The sequence below is a fragment of the Acomys minous genome (genome assembly GCF_964271855.1).
Source record: "Acomys minous genome assembly, chromosome: 7".
Taxonomy (NCBI): Eukaryota; Metazoa; Chordata; class Mammalia; order Rodentia; family Muridae; genus Acomys; species Acomys minous.
Window position 1 is genome coordinate 1,833,705 of NC_140488.1, and position 21,059 is coordinate 1,854,763.

Sequence of the window (21,059 nt, forward strand, 5' to 3'; positions counted from 1 at the left end):
ATCCCGTCTGGAAAATGGGGACAGAGATCAAGGCTTTGCATCTCATTAGTGAGTCTGCAGATTCAGCAGAATCAAGGTCATGAATATGTCACACTCGGTCAGGCCTGTGCCAGGCACCAGGGAAGTCTATGTAGATTAAGAATCAACTCCTTGCTTTAAATGGTCACATACCAGGGAGGGGCAATGCCAAAAACCTGAGCCTGGAGCTATGGGCGAGGGTGTGTGTGCAGGTGGCATCTGCTAGGCTGGAGCCAAACTCCTTTTTGAGCGCTAGGGGAGAATGGGGTGGGGACTTGATCTTGTAGCATGCCAGGACTCACTTTAGGCCGGAAACCCAAGGCCCCATCTGTGAAAGAAGTAGTAGCTTCATTCAGCATCTGCCTTTGGAGTGGCAAACATTGGGGGGGGGGGGCGATCCTGGCCCTGACTACCTTGCAGCTGGAAAGCGACAGAAGCGTACTTGCATACTCCCCTGCCCTCCCTGAGCCCTTGGCCAAAGCTCCCAGTGTAGGAGTTCCTGTCCATCTGTCCTGCCCAGATAAGACACCAAGACCCTGACCACACCACACCCCCCACACCCTGCCTTCTGCCCCTACTCTGTTGGCTGAGTCACCAAGCCCCATAGTGGCTCACAGGATGCTAAGGAGACCAGGTCATAGAGGAGTGGGTCTTCCTGGGCTCCAGAGATGCTGCTAGTGGCTCCACATCCCAGAATAGCAGAGCTGAAGCCTTCAACCCCAAGAACATTGAGGTCCCCCATCACAGAAACCCTCTGGCCAAGGTCACACAGGTGAAGAGGGGAAGGCAACTGTTGGCAGAGATGAAGGATTTATTCAAGTGTGGCTCTGCCACTTGCCCGTGGCACTGTCCATGCCAGCGGCAGGGTCGGCTGGGCAGCTATGTGGGCGTGCAGGGGACTTGTGAGGGGGAGGATAATACAGTGTGAGGGGGCGGGGAGGAGGGGGTACCTCGAAGCCCTGGGAAGGTGTGTGCGCAGAGGCCAGACTCTTGGCTCAGGCCTGGCGTCTCTGGCTATGCCTGCCTAGAGCCCCAGCCCGCAGCCCGCAGCCCATAGCCCCCAGCGGCCTTGTTCCCTAGACACAGATGCGCGTGCGCGCGAGATGCGGGGTGCAGGGTGCGGGTGAGGGTATGGGTGCGGGTGCAGGGCGCTGCCTGCCAGCTCTAAGGCCCTGGGTGACGCGCGCCCGTGGTGCCGCAAGGACACGCAGGCCAGGCCCATAGGGAGCAGGTGCCTTGGGCGGGATCCTGCGTACCCCCCCACCTGCCACCGCGCCACCTGCTGGGCTGCCCTTCCGCCCCCGCCTGCTCGCGCGCCCACCCCTTCTGCGCCCGCTTGTGCGCCCAGGGCACCACTTACCCCGGCATGGGCACAGCCGCCACCGCGGCCTCAGCTCTGGTTGTCGCTGTTGCTGCGGGAGGGCTCCCGGCGGACAGCGATCCGCTCCAAGGACAGAAAGGCCCTGGCACTGAGCAGCCTGGCCAGCAGCGCGGAGCAGGACCCTCCGCGGCAGGCGAGGGCTGTGGCTGAATGCTCCCCACGCTCCGCACCGCGGCGGCTGGCGACGCTGCGCGCTCAACTCCAGCCGCAGCTCTGAGGCGGAGGGAGGGAGGAAGGAAGGGGTGGGGGAGGGAGGGAGCCGGTGGTGGTGGTGGTGGTGGTGGTGGTGGTGGTGGGGTGGTGGTGGTAGTGGTGGTGGTGGTGGTGGTGGTGATGGTGGTGGTGGCAGCGGCGGCGGCGGCGGCGGCGGCGATGGTGGTGGTGGTGGTGGTGGTGCTGCTGGAGCTGGTGCTGGTGACAGCGGACGGCGGCGGCAGTTGTGGCGGTGGTGATGGTGGTAGTGGTGATGGTGGTGGTGCTGGTGGTAGTGGTGGTGGTGGTGGTGGTGGTGGTGGTGGTGGTGGAGGAGGAGGAGGAGGAGGAGGAGGAGGAGGAGGAGGAGGAGGAGGAGGAGGAGGAGGAGGAGGAGGAGGAGGAGGTAGAGGAGGAGGAGCAGTGGATGGAGGGGCAGTGCACTGGCGAATAGGCTCTGGGGACAAGGTGCTCCTGAGCCTTGCGCCCGGTGTGCGCCCTTCTGTCCCCAGGATGTGAGAGAATGCCAGCACTTCCTAGCCTGGCATGGCCCTCCAAGGACACTGGCAGTGTAGCGGTGGGCGTGGTTGGAAAGAAGCTGCTGGTGCAGAGAGAAAGCCCCCGCATCTGACTGGGGCAGCAGGTTGCCAAACTTCTCAAGACCCTCTCTATCCTTGGGTATCGGAGCTGATTTGTAGCACGGGGTCTCTGGGTTTTGGGTGGGTTGCTGGGGTTGGTGGCTATTTGAAACTGCCTGGTAAGCATTGGGAGTGCAGGCATCCAAATACATTTCCCCAGAGAGAAGTTGCAGCTTATAACAGATTTTCACTCTGTGACTCCCCCTAAGAGGTTATCAAATGAACACCTTTTTTTTTTTCAGGGCAAAGTGGGCAATGCTGCACATGAGTGGACACGCAGAGACAGAGACAGGAGATACCCTAGAGCAGAGCCTCACACGGACCCATCAACACATATGCACTCCAATGGGCAGCCCCTCCAGAGGGGAGCTGCATGTGTGCTAGTCTTTACGGCACTGAGCTTTCCAGCTGGAGGACAACAGAAGCTCTGACCCCAGAACCTCCTTTGCTTTGGTCTGTGAACAGAGGGAGGAGGAGAGCAGGCTGAGGACAGGGCAGAACCTCGGAGAAGGCTATGGGCCAAACCTTGGGGTCACTTCACCTGCTGGAGAGAGGGAGGAGGCGGGGACACCTGAGTACACAGGGGCGAAGGGAGCCTAGGCAGCAAGCTGGGTTGGGCGATGGGGGTACAAGGTGTGTACTGAAAGGGGGTGGCCGCTCAGATAGTTGGGATAAGAGATGTAGGGAAACCACTAACCGGGGATGGCATAATGTGGTCCTGGGGCTCAGAGAAGGCTTTTTTAAATTTTTTATTTTTGAGGAGCTGCCACCTATAGGACTGCACTGCTGTGATCTTACCCTGGGCCAAAGATCACATCCCTAAAGCCAGCTTCTCCCACCAGGAAGCAGCGAGTTCTGTGGAAAAGCTAGTGAGATCTGGTGTCCTAGAAAGCCAAGGCTGACACTGGCACTTCTCAGCACAGGTAGACTACTTGCACACTCACATACACACTCATATAACCACCCACACTCCCACAACATGAACATGACACATTCACACCCATTCCACACTCAGCAGCATGCACGCTTACACAGCCACTTCCCACTCACCCAATATGAGCACTCATATTTACACCCACCTCATACCCAACATGCATAGTCACATGCTCACTCAACAAACTTATTCATGTGCTTACCCACACACTCCCCCAACATTACACTTACATATTCACAGACGCCCACACTCACCAAAACGCACTCATGTGCCTACCCCAACCCACACTCACCTAACATAGACATTCACCAACATGGACAATCACATGGTCACCCACACCCTGCATGCACGCCTCACCCAACATGTACACTTATGTACTTGCCTCCACCCACACTTACCCAACATATACACCCATTGAATCACACCTGCCCACACTTATTCAACATACAAATTCATACTCACCCACAGTTACCAACATGTATATTCACATTCCACACTCAGTCAACTGCATACTCCACCCATATTCATTAACATGTACACTCACATGTTCATCCCCAATCCACACTCAACTGACATGTACACTCAAGTGCTCACCCACACCACAATCCCCAATATGCATATTTGTAAGCTCAACCCCATCCCACATTCACTTAACATATACCCAACTCACACATGTGCTCACTCACATTCCACACACTCATTAAGTACCATGCATATGTTCACCCATACCTGCATTCACACACTGTATATCACACAGTCACATGCTCACTTACACTCACAGAAGGTCACTTACACATATTTTCTCACACTTACATAAGCTGGCCTGGATACAGTCTCCCACACATGCTCTCTCTCCCTCTTTCTCTCTCTCTCTCTCTCTCTCTCTCTCTCTCTCTCTCTCTCTCTCTCTGTCAGTCCCCCCCCACACACAGAGGCACTCACACACATAGTCACACATACACAACTCTCTCTAACACATACACAGGTATTCACACATGAGCACTTAGTTACTTTCTGTACTCGTGCTCACTCACTTTCCCTCACACTCCTGTTCACATGTGTTTGCCCACACACTACCGTGCCTCCTTTCTTTCGGTTCCAACAGAGGTGGCTTTCCCTGGGCACTGGCTGTCCTCCAGGTAAAAGCTTCCTGACCACCAGCACAGTGTCATTGGTTGGTTCCTTAGGGACTAGGTACACGTCATGACTTCCACTGCCTAGAATAGGGGAGATAAAAGTGGAACCAGCCCTGGCTTCCATGAAGAACAACTCTGGGCTGCAGGCACCACATTCCAATTGCTCTTCTTTGACACCCTACATTCTCCATAAACAAGTGGAGACTTGGGGGTTCGTGATATGCTACGTGGAGAAAGTCAGGAAGTGTGTTCAGTGAGGGTAGAGGAGCTCCAAGCATTGGGACATGTTCTGAGGGCTGTGCCCCCCCCCAATTCATCAGATCTGGTCCCGTTTGTGGCCTTGCAGTGTGGGGAGATCCTTAGTGTCACTGTCCTTCTGTGAGTGAGAAGAGGGAGGAAGAGGCTGTTAGTGGTCTTTGCTAGAAAGATGCCCATGAGGGGACAGCCACTAGGCTAATTCTTTGCTCCTTTCCTGTGCCCTTTTCTCTTTTCCTCTCGGTCTAACCTTATGCACACTGCATTTGGACCTGCCACTCTAGGGTCTAACCTTATGCACACTGCGTTTGGACCTGCCACTCCAGGGTCTAATCTTGGTCCTCTCCCATGTTGTTCATGGCTACTCTTGGGTAACCTCAAAAAATGTTACCTTAGCTGAAGAAACTTGTAGGAAGCAGCCAGCTGGCCAACTTCTAGCCTGGCCTCCTTATTCCCAGCCCCTCTCATTTTCCTGAGTCAGTTTATTCTGTCACTACCACCATGTACCCCCTCTCGATGGACCCTGTGGCTGCCCACCTTGCATCCCTTGGTTCAATTTCCCTTCTGCCACTTGGTGTGGCTGTCACAGCCTCTTCTGGGTTGGCAGTTTCTTGGTCAGGCCCAGATGCCTTGTCCCTCTCTCTGGTGGGTCCTGATTTATTCCCCCCCTCATCTCTGCTATTTTCAGTCTGATACCAAGGCCCCAGGGTCAATGTCCACCTGCAGTCATCCTGGCTGATTCTCACATCTGGAATGGGCTTTATTTGAAAATAGGGTTTTTGCAGATTTGACTAAATGAAGGATGGCATCCAATGAGTGTCCTTATAAGACAAAGGCAGAGAAGAATTTCTCATGCACACAGAGCCAGAGGCCATGGACAACAGAGGCTCAGTAAAGTAGCCACTAGACAAGGAGCACCAGGAGTCACCAGGAGCTCAACAAAGCAAGATGTGTTCTCCTAGACCTCATCAAGGAGTACCTCCCTGCCAACATAACCCCTGAACCCCAAAAGAATAAATTATACTGTATTTTGTCATCCCGATCATTTGTCACAGAGGTCCCAGGATAATTATATAAACCTCAACTTACTCACCAACCAAGAAGAGTCACTTTTCAAAGGATTAAAGGATCATCCACTGCATACCTGCAACTTCCCTGCCTGCTTGGCCTCAGTAGATTTCACACTTCTGGAAAACTTTGGTCAGCTATGGTGTGTGTGTGTGTGTGTGTGTGTGTGTGTGTGTGTGTGTGTGTTGCATATCCTCTTCCTTAGTCACCCTTTGTGCAGTGGGAGCCTGGCTACCTTGGATTCTTTGGGTTCTCAGGGTATGTGTGTCCTCAGAAGCCAAGGGAAACAGGGCTCAACCTTGTATGTCCAGAACAGAATCTATTTCTTCCTATGGGCTCTGTTTTCCTGAGATACCCCCGAGTGCCTAGAAGAGCATGCAGCCCATACTTTCAGAGCAGCCCTGCTACCCCCACTCCCAGGCCCTTCACCTCAGACCCTCAGGGAGGGATTTTCTCCCTAGGGCCCCTGTTTCCATCTAGGCTCTGGTCCAGGATGCCTGGCCAATTGCCCCTTCTACAAGATCTGACTTGTTTAAACCTAAGCAGTGGATTTGGCTTAGGCTCCAGCTGAGACCTACTGAATGCAGAAGGCACCTGACCTGTAGTAAGTGCTCAGAAAAAAAAATCCCTTTTCCCAGCCCCATGCCTCTAAAATGCCACTCCTTGGCAGCTACCCTGTTTATAGAACAGCTGTTTCCAATAACACAAATTACTATGCATCTATGTATGTATGTCTACATGCTCATTTATCTATCTGTGTGTTTCTCTGTGCACAGAGCATGAATGGGCATACCTGTGTATGTATATGTCTGTTTTATGTATGTTCATGTGTAAGTGTGTGAATACATTGTGTATCATTACTATGTGCTTGCCTAAGTTTCTATGAACATTAAGTGTAGATGTCTTCATACACAGACTTGTATGTTCATATGTGCTTGTGTATTTATTTGTCTATGTTAATTTGTGTTTGTGTGTATGTGTGTTTCTCTCTGTACATATGTACTCATATGTTTGCATATTCATGCGTGCTCACATGCAAGCTTGTGTGCTTGTGTGTGCATCTATGTATTTTTTGTTTCAGTGTGTTCATGTGTGCACATGTGGCTGTTCAGCAGTCTGATGGCTGCCCAGGGGGTCTCTGCTTTGAGCTCCATATGAACATGCCCACTGCCTTTGCTCTTCTCCTCTCACCCCATTGTTCCACACTCAGCACATCAGGCTGCTTTGCTGCCATGACCCTGCAGTGTACGCTTCCTTTCCTTCTTCCTTCAGTCTGCCCCAAAGTTCAGGAAATCTTACTCAAGCAAATGGTGGCATGGAACTTGTCATCCATGGGCCTTCTTATGACCAAAGCTGCTGTCCAGGATATAAATCTACTTTGCAACCCAATAAAAATGAAGGTAGGGGACTGCTGGGCTCCAGAAACTATTTTAATGTAACTGACTTTTGGTTTTTTAGTTGTTTTTTTTTTTTTTGAGACCAAGTCTCCTGTAGCCAAGGTCATTCATGAAGTGATTCTCTTGCTTCTGCCTCCCAAGTGCTAGGATTAGTGAGTGCACCTCCACGGTTGGTTTCACCTGGTGATTTTTTTTTCAGTTCGATATTGTCTAATAATTTGAAATGCACTCAATAGTAGAGTGAGTTTGAACAATTTAAATATAGATGAAGATTTATTTATTTTTATTATATATGTATGTGCTCACGTGCAAGCCTGGTATCCACACAAGAGGGCATTTGGTGCCTAGAAAGGAGATTTGGATCCCCTGCTTGTGAGCTTCCCAGTGTGGGTGCTGGAAACCAAACCTGGGTCCTGTGTAGGAGCAGCAGCTACTCCTAATTGCTGAGTCATCTTTCCAGTCCCAAGGCAGAGGAATTTACCCTTGTAGCCAAGACCAACTGCTGTGAAGATGGCGTCTACCTTTAACCATGACCTACCAGTCTCATGGGCTCTGGCCTGGGGCCTTACAGCCTTTGGTCTGGATAGTGTGGAGCTGTCTGGGGAATCCTCTCTCTGAACTTAACACCTATATAACACTTGTCCCCTAAGCTGGTGGTGATGGCACTGCCCTACTGGGTACCTGATCTGAGACCTGCAGAAGATAGCCTTGTAAACTTTCCTGAAAGGAGACAGAGCCAAATGAAAAAAAAAAGTGACTGGGGAGACAGGAAGGGAAGGAACATGCAGTTGATGTGAATCCTGCCCTCAGAACGCCCACTACAGAACACACCGAGGGCTTCATCTTTCTGTTCCTACCAGGACTTGTTGCTGCCTGCCCCTCCTTCCCACCCAGCATGGGGACCAGACTGAGGCCCTGCCTCCTGGCCCTTGGCCAGTGCCCTTGTCCTGTGTCTGCCCAGCTCAGCAGAGATTGCCAGGCTGTGGAGCACATGCCCCAGAATAGTGCTATGATGCTGCTGGATGACATTCTATCGCTGGGCCACTACACTGAGTGGCACCTCCCATCCCCAAAAAGGAGAAACCTGGGGACACTGGGTGTCCTGGTTGCCAGGCCAGGAGGGTATGGCTGTATATGAGAAGCCACAAGCAATGCCTCTGGGTGCATCCTTCTGGCTTGCCTGTCACTCACACTGGCCTTGGCTGCTCGATTTTTGCTGGCTAGCTGTCACTGCATAGGGAAGCCCCGGTTCTCATGACTTGATCAGGAGGCCTTTGGCTTAGCTCAGGCGCATTTTAGCCCTGTGGAGGTCTGTTTCTTTCCAGGTCAGCTTGTGTCCCCAGTCGGCATGTTTCCCTAGACTCAAACTAGAGCCTCCTCCAGGATCCAGCTGCAGCCTGCACCAATATTCTGCCTGATGCCAAGGGTTTTTCCCTCTGCCCTTTCCTAGTGTTAGCATAGGTACTGGTCCCAGCCCAGACTGCAACAGGGTTCTAGCATTATGCTTTTCTCCTAATTTCATATAGACAGGTAGGCAGGGCTCTTTCTGTGAAGCTCCCATCCTGAAGGGAGTGAGACTAGGCCGGTAAACCACCTCAGATGTGGCCTGAATTTTGAGTTCATCTTAAGAACAGTTGAGGCAATGGAAGGATGCAACAGGGAGGGGAAAACAGATAGGGCCTGGGCCTTAAATGCGGTCACTTGAGATGCGCTTTCACAGCTCTGGACCTGAGGATGAGGAGGCCCTGTTTCTGAGGGCAAGGACAACAACAAAGAGGAAGCACAAAGCATGGAAGGAGGGCACGGAAAGGCAAAGGCTTTGAGGTGGGCTGAGGAGGCCCTTGCTTCGCCTCTGCTCCCCCCTGATGCTCAGTGATGTCCCAGAGAAGTGGCACACGGAGTCATATTGCACAGTGTTTCTTTAATTGAAGGACAACGGACCTCATAAGCAGCACTCCCCCCTGCTGGGTACAACTGATTCCCAACCAATTCCTACCACAGAAGGGACCCAGAGGTGAGGGAGGGGGACCTAGCCATCTTGGGGAGAAGGCAGGGGCCAATGCAAACTGGTTCTGGGGGCTCTGGTGGCCTGATGAGCCTCTCCAGGGGCTAGGGAACTTCCTGCTCCCCATCTTCATAGCAAAGTATGGCCCCTTTCCTGGACAATACGGACAGAATTCTGGGCCTCAACCTTCCAACTTCCTTCAGGGCTGGGGATCAAGTGACAGGCAGGGCAAGCAGGGAGATAGTTGCCCCAGATTTCTTTGTGTGAAGACTGACCAGAGACCTGTGATGTGAAGCAGAAAGCAGCCTGGGGCAGATGGTCAGTGTGTGTGTGTGTGTGTGTGTGTGTGTGTGTGTGTGTGTGTGTGTGTGTGAGTGTGAGTGCATGTGTGCATGTGAGGGAGACAGAAATTGAGTGACAGAGACATAAGCAGAGATACAGAGACAGAGATAGACAAAGACAGAAAGACGTGAACTGGGTCCAGAGAATGGCAGGAGGCAGATCTATAGCCTCAGAAGGGAGAATCATGCTAAGGGCAGCTGGTAAGGCCCAAGAGAGCTAGAAGTCAGACATGGGTGAGGAAGAGGAAGAACACATGCCTGGAGGCAACAGTAGCTGTGGCAGTGTGCTGTGCCCACCTTTGCTGGGCCCTTCTGCCACAGATATCTGAATTTCAGGATGAATAAGAAGAAAGATTTATAGGGAGTCTCTGAGTGGACATGGTAGGTGACTGTTAAATCTCAAAAGCTGAGGGGAATGGGTAAGGGGGCCAGGCCATGTGCATATGTGCATGCTTGAGAGCCAGGGATAAGCTGTGGTGCGGTGGGAAGTTAACGTTGGGGAAGAAAGGTGTTGTATGTGGGGCTTTGCTTCTTTGCTTCCCCTTCCCCTGTGGAACATGCGACTATGCTCCTCAGAGACTCTCATCAAGGCCACCATGGTGGCTACCACTGCCTCTACTTCTTATAATTTCCAAACTGGATGGCCAGGCGGTCAGTGACGCAGCGGAAGGTGGCTGGCTGCACTTCCCAGTAGGGCACAGGGTTGTTGAAAAGGCTGATGCCATTATAGTAGGCCCTCTTGACTCCGAAGCCCATGGGGCAGAAGTCGTTGATTCCCACCTTGGTGATGTTGTTGGAGTGCAGATAGACCACCTAGGGGCAGAGCAAACGTGTCTGGGGCTTTTTGTCAGGGCTCAGTGCCTCAGACCACCAATCCCAATGTCTCCCAGCCTGGGTGATAGAAGTTGTGGGCAACATGGAGGGTAGACGTAAGAAGGATCAGATCTGCCTCCATGTTGGATCCCATCAGTCACTTCTTAGTGTCTTTTTGGTTACCCTTGAAGGCCACTTGGTGACTTTTCCCACAGTTGAGAGGTGGACATACCTGAGTATGTTAGTGGGTGTTGACTAGGATTAAGGCACTGGTATTTGGATAGACCCAGGCCAGGATGAAGAGCTCAGGTGAAGTATATCAACAAACGGTAAGTTGGGAAGGGTGGGGCGGGACTGTTTTGGCCAAAATGAGGGTGTAGGAAACATTGATACTGACACAGTATCTGTGTAGGAAATATGGTGCCTTAGGTTAGGAGCTCTCCGGTGGTAGGAAGGTTACTGGCCACTAGAGGGTGCTCTTAGCCTGACGTGGGCTGTGCTGCCCTGGTGGGGCGCGGGGAGGATGAATGTGCTTTCTTTCATTACAAATGGAGCTGAGATTAAAAAAATAATAATAAAATTAAAAATAAATTTTAAAAATTGAGGTCCAAACTAAGTGTGGGAAAGACCTACTTTGCCCATGCGGTTGGAAGCTAAGTCAGGGAGGGTGACTCCCCTTCCCCAGATACCCCACAGATGGGAGTTAGCACTGCCTTCCGGTGAACAGGAAGTGGGTTGCATGAGGGCAGGAGACCCAGAAGGCAATCTAGGTCCTGTTTTGTTCTCCACCCTGGGCCACTGTCAAAAAGAGGTCAGGGGGATGCAGGCAGCTAAGAGGCTGGTGCCATGACTCCACCTACACTTGGAGAGCCAGGTCTTACCTGAAGCAGCTTGAGATCTGGGAGACCAGCAGGCACCCGGGACAGCTTGTTGTTGTCCAGGTGAAGTTCTCTCAGGGTAGGCAGAAAACTCAGGCTCCCATTCTCAATCATCCGGATCTGGTTGTGGCCTAAACCTAGCCTGAAGAGAAATGGATTAGAGGCTGTCAGAGGCTGGAGGAGACGACAACTCAGGGACAGAGGACTTGGGTGCCACCCTATAGCCTGACCCCATTTGGTAATGGATCCCTGCAGCCCCCAAGGGCTGCCCCAGCCCCACCTGTACAGCTTGGAGTATCGAAGTAGGTCTTCCAACTCAATCGCTTGGATTTTGTTGTGGTCCAGGTGAAGTTCATTCAGGGTCTCAGGGAGATCTACCCAGAAGAGAGCATGCTGGGAGGTAAGTGCAGGCTCTGGGGCAGGTGGAAGGCCCACTCTCTGCTCCAGGAGGGTCCTGCTCAAACACATGTGGGAAACCCTCATCTGTGCTCCTGGAGCTCTGGTACTAACACTTTCCTACCTTTGGGGATGCCGGTGAGCTTGGCCTCTGAGATGCGCAAGTAGTTGAGCTTCAGGCCATCAAAGGCTCCTGGTTCAAAGCCACTGTTCTCCAGGGGGTTCCCACCCATCTCTAGGAGAGAAGTCTTGTCAGCCTGGGAGCCAGGCACTGATACCCCACCTACCAGCAGAGCCTGTTCTTTTCTGGCTCTTCCCACCTCCTTAGAAAGCAGCTTATGAATTTGCCCAGCCAACTAACTCCAGCTGTTCTTGGCCTCTGGGAGCTGGGAAGCAAGAGGAAAGTGTGGAGACCCAGAAAGAAAGCCACCCAAGTCCTGCTGCTATGGTGGTCTCTACCGGCCCGGTCTTTCTGTGTCTTAACCCTTCCCTTTACCACGATAGTTACTCAAGTTGGTGTTTGCTTTATTCAGAAACATACTGGTCTTCTTTTAGACTATGTTTGAGACTCTTTGTTGAACTGAGCCTTTATAGCCACCCCAGTCTCCTTCATCATGTCCTAAAACAAGCATCTGGAACATTCTGCGGCATACAGGGCCTCTCCATGACTGCACAGGACAAGCCAGGACCCAGATATCCTGGCTGGAATAAATGTCCTCTACCTGTCTTCTTTATGCCTGATGTCAAGGTACAAACTACTCTCACCAATGCAGTTCATGTTGCGGAGCCCACGGAACACGCCCTTGGGCACTTTTCGGATACGGTTGTCATGGATGCGTAGCTCTACCAGGGAGCTGGGCAGGTTGGGAGGAATCTCCACCAGGTGGTTCTTGGAGATGTAGAGTTTCTGTAGCTTCCGCAGAGGGCTAAAGGCCTTCTCATGGATCTTGGAGATCTTATTGTTTACCAGGACCAGGGCCTGAGGCAGGACAGGCATTCAAGGTGAGCATCGCTACCTCACCCCACCTCCCCTCTCCTGAACTTGCTAGTGAGGGCACTTGAGAGCCATCTGAACCTGTTTGGTCTCATGGAGGTCAGTCTGTGTTGGTGAGCAGAGTGCAGGGCAAGTTTCTCTAACAGCTATAATGGAATATATGCTTTCTTTGTTGTTCACCGGAGCCAATAAAATGCAAAGCCTTCCCTCAGAAAAGGGGACTAACTGACCTGAGGGATTTTGACTTGCACCCACGCACATGGTCTTAGTTATCCCCACTCCAGCCACTCCTGGCTTATCTCAGGATTCCATTTGTGCCCAGCCCCTCTGCCCAGCCCCATTTGTGAGCACCCCTCCATATTCTTCCTCAGAAAGGGCAGGAGGCTGGAGGAGGCTTACATAGAGGTGCTGGAGGCCTTTGAAGTCATCTTTGCGGAGCTCAGAGATGTCATTGTTCTGCAGGTCTAGCAGTGTAGTGTCAGGTGAGATTTCCTTGGGCACAGTCTTCAGACCTGGGGGCCAGCACCATCACCAGCATAAGCCTGGCTCATCCAGTCTGTTTGTCACAGCTGGTGTAAAGGGATGGGCACACACATGCATATGGACACACAGAGAGACACTGGTACAAATGCAGGGACTCTGAGATAACAGGTGCCAGCTTCAGAGATCGCACATCCTATTCGCTTTTCATGTGCCAGACACTGACCCCTGCATATCTACTCAGATTCTACCACTCGGCCTGTGGTAGCTCACACATTCCCACCCCTGCCATTCCATACTGACCTCACAGGGTAGCACATGTGTCCCTTTTAGTTGGGGCTCCCAGGCAGAGCCTGTGCCTCTCTGTGCACTCTCACCCTAATTGCCTAGCGACTCACCCAAGTCAGAGCACTGCACAACCCGCAGGTGGCAGTGGCAGCCGAAAGGACACATGGCACTGAAGGTAGGTGTGACAGAGTCCATGTCAGGGACACCTGAGGTGGTGTCTGAGCCTGAAGCCTCCTCATCATTCATCATGAGCAGCCCATCGTCCAAGGTGAAGTCCCAGAAGCCCTTCTGCTCAAAGGGTAAGGCCTGGCTCAGGGCTAGCAGCAAGGTGAGGAGCCACAGGGGACGCATGGCCAATGTTCCTGGGAGCAAAAAGGGAGAAAGGAGCTGTAGGTCAGCACCAGCATCACCATCTGGACCCTTTTCTCCCAGCAGCAGCAGTGGCTCTGTGTGTGTGTGTGTGTGTGTGTGTGTGTGTGTGTGTGTGTGCGCGCGCCTGTGCGAGAGAGAGAGAGAGAGAGAGAGAGAGAGAGAGAGAGAGAGAGAGAGAGGGAGAGAGAGAGAGGGAGAGAGAGAGAGAGAGAGAGAGAGAGAGAGAGAGAGAGAGAGAGAGAGAGAGGGAGGGAGGGAGGGAGGGAGGGAGGGAGGGAGAGAGGAAGGGAGGGCAGGGGGAGGGGGCACCGTATTTCCCCATCCCTCTCCAGGCACGGCTAGGAGGCAGCAGAGGGAGGAGGCATGGGTAAGAGGCAGCAGTCAGGGTAGGAGTGCTGGCTGGCCAGAGGGCACTTCTTTCCACTCCCCTCCTCTTCCTGGAAGGACTTGCTTTCATTGGGCAACGAAATATCCCAATCAGCTCAAGGCTGCCCCCCTTCCCATCCCGTAATGAGTCAGTCAGTGCCCACTTCACCGCCTGATGGTTGGGGGTCAGTGAGGCCAACTGGAGACTGAGATGAAGCCCAGCTATTGGCCCCACTGGCCACCTGGCCAATCCCTCTTGAGAGTGAGCTTGGAAGATTCAGATGCTATTAGTTTAACTGCATGCTGAATGAGTCATCCCCTTCACTGCCTGAGCCCCTTCACAGTGCCCACGTTGCTCTAAGAAGGTCCAGAGGCCAAGGCATGAAGTGGGAGGAGAGGAGAAGTCAGGGAGGAGAAGGCAGGGAGGGGAGGGGACAGGGAAGTGGGGAAGTGGGGAAGCTAGGAGATTCTCTAATACTGTAGCAACAGCAAGGCCAAGTCCTGGGGTTCAGAGCACCAGCACTTCTCATTTTCCTTCCTCTCGTTCCCCAGGACTCAGCCTGCAGAACCTGGCCTTTCCACATGGACCTCTGCTCTTTGTTTGTCCCCACGGCCCTGGCATACTGGAGAGGATCCCAAGAAGAGTAGGCTGCTGCCAGAGCAGGGTCGGGCTTGTCTGGAGGCCCCCCAGGCTGAGGCAGCAGGGTGGGGGTGGAGACTCTGCACTGCCTGAGCCTGCCCCCTAGCACCCTCATCTCCTGCTTCTTTCTCCTGCACTCAACCACCCAAGCAGAGCCTAGACTTCAAGATGAGGCCGGAGCCCTGCCTTTCTCCCTCCTCCTTCTTGCCCAATCCATGGCAAAGGCTCAGGGTATTTTGGGAATCCACGGTGGTCTTGCTAGCCTCCCAGGCTTGCAAGTCTGGGGTTGCTCTGCTGTACGGGTGGACAGAAAACATAGCCTCCTGAAATTTGAAGCAGGCAGGCCCAGTTCAAGGAGGACTCATATGGGTCACATTTTGGTGTGGAAGTTGGGATATTTGGGGCTCCATCTGAGCTAAATAAGACCCTCTGAGCTCAATTGCTGGAGGCAAAAGTGGAAGGAGCCCAGTTGACAAAGGGGGCTGGGCAGACTTCTTGCTGCTTTGAAATCCTTATCACTGGCAAAGGTGTGTGTGTGTCTGTCTGTGTGTGTGTGTGTGTGTGTGTGTGTCTGTGTGTGTGTGTGTGTGTGTGTGTCTGTGTGTGTGTGTGTCTGTGTGTGTCTGTGTGTGTATCTGTGTATGTTGCGGTAGGGGGAGACTGGAACATCCTGGTTTGGTTAGACTTAGGCATAAACACTGCCTATCTAATGGCTGTCAGTCCCAGAAGAAATCTCACCCTCTGTTGTTGCTTGAAAAGTCCTAGGTTTGTTAGGGGAGGGAGCACCCATATATGCAGACCCAATCCCCGTGTTTCTCATGACTTTTCCTGGCTTCCATCTTATACAAGTGGACAAAAGGGTCTGCACAGAGGTTAGGGCTGCTTCCTGAAGAGAATAGAGCAGCCTTCCTGAGCCCCAAAGGTTACACAGCAAAGTAGGGGACACAGCCAAAGGCTTTGCTCAGTTTCTTTTTTATATGCAGATGTGGTTATGATGATGACTCCTGAGGTCAAAGGAGGTCCTCAGCTGGAAGAGTGTCCAGAGTCCCTCAAGATGTCCACCTAAGCCTGGTTCAGCAAGACATAGGGGATACCCCCAGAATAGACAGAAAGACCAGTTATTCCTCAGCCTGCAGCCTGAGAGAGGAGCAAGAGCAGCTCAGATCAGACAAAAGAGACTGAAGGAAGGCCAGAGAGCAAGATGGAGTGGCAGAGAGGGAGTGAGACACTGCCCCCACCCTTCTGCACTGACCATCCACCTGCCTGGCCCCTCTGCCAAAGCTGCTACCCTGCAGGAAGACAAGTCAGGGCTAGACTTTCTGCTCAGCTGAGCTAGGTGACCCATATTCCACCAGGGAAGATGGCGTGGATTGGGATGCAGTTGGACAGATCTGTTGGAACTACAGAGAGGCCCAGAGATTTGCACAGGGTGTCCCTGTCCTAGGCAGGAATCTCACCCCCTAAGCCTTGTGTGGCACTCAGACACTCAGGACATGATGCTCCTCTGTGGCCACTGCAGCGTCTTCCGATTACAAACCTCCTTCACCCAGGGAAAGGAGCTACAGGACCCTAGGTGGACTTATAAGACTATATATGAGGGGGCGTGCTGTGAGGGATCCAGAAGGAGTTAGGAGAACAATATTGGGAGATCTCAGCCTGTTGTCAGTTCCAGTCCAGGCTCAACCTGGGGTAGGAGGCTCAAAGGCCATGCAGAGGAAAGATGGCTTTTGGCCGCTTTTTTCAGGGCTCAAGGCTTAATGGGTAGGGGCCAGGCAGTTTTCCCAGTACAGCTCTCATTTTCACTCAGAAAACTGGCACTAGACTCAGTACCCATATTCTGCAGGGAAGGGGGCATGCCAAGCACAAAGCCCACAGAAGGGGAGTTCATCAAGTTAAGGGAGTGCAGAGGGCAAGTGAGGCCTACAAAGAAGAACTGATTTCTTCCAAGGGCCCTGTTTACTCAGCCTGAACAGAGTCCAGCTTCGGACACACTAGTGTCTGAGCTTTCAGTGTTGCTGCTGGGTCATGGATGAGGATAGCTTCTGGGAAATTCTGATCCTGTAGGTGGGGAATGCAGAGCCAGGGAGAATCACCACGTGGGGGTGATGGTGACAGCTACAGAGAGTCTCACATGCCTCCCCTTTTCAACTCCCTCAAACAGATCTCTCATCCCTATGCACTGAGAGCACAGGCATACAGTTCAGTCTGTAAGACTTCTGGAAAGCTCCTCCCATCCCACTTCTCCCTGCCACCCAGGCTTCCAGGTCTCAGTTGATCTTCAGTGGACTCCTTGGCTATGTCCTTAGGCTCCATCAAAGAACTCCTCAGAGCGAAGGAAAGACGTGGTCATCATGGTAAGCTGAGTTTGGCAACACAGGGCGAACAAGGAAAAGGACTAGGTTTCCTGGAGCCTGTGCCACCACCCCAATAGGGCGCTCCTTGTCTGCCCCTCTGAAAGCCAGTGTAGTTCTCCATGCAGGACTTCTCTGGGCAACAGCCAAGCAAGACTTGCTGGAAGTCTCTGAGAACATGGAAGGGCTGTGCCAGGCATTCAGGCCAGGCCCAGGGCGGCAGGGACAAGGCTTGAGGTCTGGCAGCCTCTGAGAGCTTGCCTGCAGATGTGGGACTAGCAGCTGCCAAGGGGCAGACGCTGCATGTAGTCTCAGCAGCTCCAGCCAAGCACTTGAGTGTCAACCAGAGGGATGGGATGTGTGCTTCTCTGTATGCCACGAGGTGAGCAGAATCTGTGCCTAGTTGGCCAGGGCCACGTCTTACTACCTGTGGCCCTCACACTGACACAGTGGCTGGGCAGTCAGATGCATCTTTCCAACAGTGTTAGGGGTAGGATTTACCTGAACGTAGGTATCAGAGATGCCTGGGCTACATAGAGATGCTGAGTACGACAGGGGTGAGCTTTCTAGTCCTCATTCCCTGCCCTACTGAGAAACTTCTGGAAAGGAGCCACCACTCCTGGAGAAAGAGAGTAGCAAGGCAGCAGGTTCCAGACTGCAGAGAGCCCCCTTTCTTCCCATGTCTTGGGGTTCCTGAACTCTCTGTCAAGTACCAGGCTCGGTAGTGCTTGCCAGGAGCTCTGGCTGGAGTGTGATTCAGTCTTAAGCATTAAGCTGGAAAGACCCAGAACCTCTTCCTCTTCAGTCTTCCCAGGCTGACTGGGCTCCTGGATGCTTGCAGCCAGGCATCCACTAAAAGCCATGGAAAGGCCACAGCCAGGGCTGCCCAGACTCAGAACAATCAGGGAAGAAAGTGATTCTAGTGACGAGACATGCCCAGAGTCCCAGACAGAGCTGAGGAGCATTTGGCTGTGGGCTGTAAAAGTGGGATAGGAGGCCTACTGACCTGGAAGAGGACAGGAAACAAAGCTCTGCTCTTAAGCCCTAGAGGAGCTGGCCCAGCAAACACTAGCTTTGCTCTGAGAATACCCGCATCTGTTGTTTTCCGGAGGATGCTCTGAAGTCTGAATGTGGGCAAGTGTGAGCCACATCCTCCTTTCCCCATGCCCCACCCCATTAGATTTGCAGAAAAAGGACTCTGTGGGTAGCCAAGGTGTCACTTTGTGATGCTGACCTTCCCCAACCCAGTGTGTCTGAGCACAAAGGAGTAAGAGTCCCTTGGACATGAGGAAAGGCCAAGGAAAGATGCCAGCTGTCCCAGAACCCAGCAGGCAAAACCAGAACACGGGTCCTTTGGTTGCTTGTCTTTGGAGCTGGCTGTACTTCCTCTGCAGTCTTTGGCCCATTCATGGCTAGGTGTCTAGGAACATCCATCCACACTGCCTTGGTGTAGGTGACATCCTGTGCTAGGGTGTCTCCCTACAACCAATTTACCTCCCTACGCTGGAGAAGGTCTGCTGCTGGGACTGTTGAGATGTAGGGACCAGACTAGAAAATGGGTGGGGCATTTGAGAGCAGGGGCAAAGGAGAGAGAGCAGGAGGGAATCGGTGGGTATAGAGGGAATCCGGGGGTACTGGCAAAGGGGAGCAAGGAAGCTGAGGGGCTCCAGTAGGTGGAGTATCAGAGGCCCTTGGTATTGTGGCCTCATTGAGGAGACATGCTGAGAATCTTGTGGGACCAAGTACAAGTGACTTCTGGAACAGACTTATGGTACTCTGTTTCTACAGGGAGAAAAAGTGAGAGACCATGGTGAGTGAGCTCAGGCAAAAGGGAGACTGGGATGGAGTCTAGTCCCCCTTCCATCCCAAAACAGGGTGACAAGGAATCAAGTCCTCTGTCGAGGGTCCCAGTGCAAACTGTCAAGTATAGCCTCTTTCCAAATCTCTCTTCGGAGAACTTGACCCTGCAACTGGAGGGCTACAGAACGTTGTTGAAGAGAGCTCTTTCTTCCCTTCTATTCCACCATGTTGCCAATCCTCCAACAGCCTAGGACTTTGGGGGCGCGGGGCTGGGGAAAGATTTGGGTCAGTACTACCAGGTTACTTGACATGGTGGTCAGTGGTTGGCACACTCAGCTGGTCCAGATTCGCTTTTCATGGAGGGGGACCTTGGCCCCTGTTCTGGGCAGGGAAGAGAAGCAACAGTAGACCCAAGTCCTTTGGGGGTGGAGAGACCCGGTGCAGGGGTGGGCCAGAAAGGCTCAGCTGCCACACCCAGGTGGCCAGCTGCCTATGGTGCTCTCTCTACTGCCTTGCTCAGAGTCTCCTCCTGCTGCCTTGCCCTAGTGGTTTAGAGGCAGACCCACATCCTCCTGTCAGTACAGCCACATTGCCTGCCCTCAAAGGCTCACTTCCTTTGGCCTTTAGCAGCAATACACAGTCATGTTCTACACAAAGCACCCCTGCCCACCCACAAGCTCTCCTAGGGTGTGGGGAGCACAGGCAACTGGTTGCAAGCCCAGATGTCAGTCTTTGGGACTTTTGTCACCTAAGGTCCATTGTCAGCTTGTCTCAATCCCAGTCATTACAAAGCAGAAAGGAACACAGGCAGAAGCCCCTGGAGATGGTATTGGAGCCTCCCAGGTGCTATGTCCTTGCCCAATGAAGATTTCCTCCGTCTGCCTCACCTACAGCTCCACCTCGTAGGGTCCTGGGCCTCTTAATCTGGGGAGATGGGAGCCTGGTCCCACCCCTAGGGTAGTGACAAAGTACTCCAGTCCCCCGACCTTCACTGGACTTGGTGAATGCCCAGTTGACTCTGTCTCTCTTGCTTCTTCTCCTGAATCCCTTGACAGGACCCTCAGGGCCACAAGCCAAGTTTGTCCCTTTGAACATGGCAGAATTGCCCCATTTTCTACCCCCATCCCACCCTCTGCCCACTGTGCATCTCAGTTCAAGAGACTTTCGGAAATAGGACTGAGGCAACCTAGGATCCCCATAACTGGGGCTCCTCGGACCCACACCTTGCCCAGGAGAGAGTGGAAGCAGAGCATGAGTCTGTGGTGAGCTCGGAATACCAGGGCAAGGTGCCCGAGGAGGGCCTGGGAGCACAAGTCTTGCAGACTACTCCAAGGGGAGAGTGGGCCAGGGCTGAGTTTTGCATTGGCCCTAGCCTCCCTGACCTGGCCAGGTGCCAAGCCCCCAAGAAAAGCTGAGCTGGGGGAGCAAGGTTAGCAGGAATGGAGGATGTGCCTGGGCCTTGCCATGAGGGATAGGGCTGTGGGTAGAGCTAACATGCCAGCCACCCAGCCCTGCTTCGGTGATGCTCTGGACAGTAGCCCAGAGGGAACTCCCTGTCCCCCACCCCCGAAACTGAGAGGCAAAGCATGGGCGAGCTTAGCGACTGAGCACAATTAAAGGGGACAGGGAAAGGAAGGGTAGGAAGAAAGGCCAAGGGAAGAGGATCAAGAGAGGAGGCAGAAATGGGATAAAGACCAAAGGCTATTGATGAAAGGACACAAACCAGGAGCCTTTGCTGGGCACCCTGGGGCATGAAGAGAGCAATAAGAGGCAGTGGAGGGACAGACACTGGGGCAAGACTACAGGTTGAGGCAGTAGATGCAGCAGGGCTGGTGTGGGGACAGCAGGATCGCCAGCATCTTTGGGTTGGTGAGGGGACAGCATAGTCAGGAGTGAAGACAGCAAGGACAGATTGAGGTCTTTGTGGGAAGAGAGTGGAGTCAATTCCAGGCTTGAGCAGGCCCTACCTGGGGGCAGGGAAGCAGCCAGATGTCGGCTGGTTAGTTGGTGGGCTAGGATGTCAGCTCTTGGTGTGTCTGTCCGTCGCCAACCGGGAGCAGCTGTTCACTCCTGGGCAGTTCGTGAAGAGAGGGAGACAGAGGCGGTGGGAGGGAAGCTAAAGGCTGGGCGGGCGGGCCGACAGGGAGGGGACAAGCAGGGAGGGGCGGAGAGGGAGAGAAGGAGGGAGGGGGCTGGTGGAGCAGAGAGGGAGAGAAGGAGGGAGGAAAGGCAGCTGGGAGGGAGGGGACAGGCTTCCTGCCCCCCTGGCAGCTTCAAAGGAAGCAATTTTCTTGTAGACGGCTGGGCTATGTGGCA

General features: G+C 53.2%; 2 protein-coding genes across 9 annotated transcripts in view; both read right to left on the minus strand.

Moving 5' to 3' along the window:
- The window catches only part of ATP2B3 (ATPase plasma membrane Ca2+ transporting 3), a 65,995-nt gene extending 64,291 nt beyond the window's left edge, over positions 1–1,704 (minus strand). For 5 of the 8 annotated variants that reach the window (XM_084789067.1, XM_084789065.1, XM_084789069.1 and 2 more), the window contains exon 1: positions 1,379–1,703. The gene's annotated coding sequence lies outside the window, so the exon portion shown is untranslated. Of the gene's footprint in view, positions 1–633; positions 809–1,378 lie in introns of all 8 variants that reach the window. The other 3 variants (XM_084789066.1, XM_084789072.1, XM_084789068.1) reach the window with 3 other exon arrangements.
- Positions 1,705–8,920: 7,216 nt separating this feature from the next.
- On the minus strand, positions 8,921–20,869 carry BGN (biglycan). Its single transcript, XM_084789096.1, has 8 exons — positions 20,711–20,869; positions 13,325–13,576; positions 12,846–12,958; positions 12,218–12,431; positions 11,577–11,687; positions 11,337–11,430; positions 11,060–11,198; positions 8,921–10,178 (listed from the first exon to the last, which is right to left on the minus strand). Exons 2-8 carry the CDS (start codon positions 13,563–13,565, stop codon positions 9,981–9,983), a joined length of 1,110 nt encoding a protein of 369 aa, XP_084645222.1. The 5' UTR covers positions 13,566–13,576; positions 20,711–20,869; the 3' UTR covers positions 8,921–9,980.
- Between the last annotated feature and the right edge of the window lie 190 nt (positions 20,870–21,059).

Excerpts from the sequence above, each read along its gene's own strand:
- BGN (XM_084789096.1), bottom strand. The coding sequence starts at position 13,565 with ATGCGTCCCCTGTGGCTCCTCACCTTGCTGCTAGCCCTGAGCCAGGCC. Across the intron at positions 11,431-11,576 it reads GCTCACCGGCATCCCCAAAG|ATCTCCCTGAGACCCTGAAT; the intron begins GTAGGAAAGTGT and ends TCTTCTGGGTAG. Across the intron at positions 10,179-11,059 it reads CAGATCTCAAGCTGCTTCAG|GTGGTCTATCTGCACTCCAA; the intron begins GTAAGACCTGGC and ends CTCTGCCCCTAG.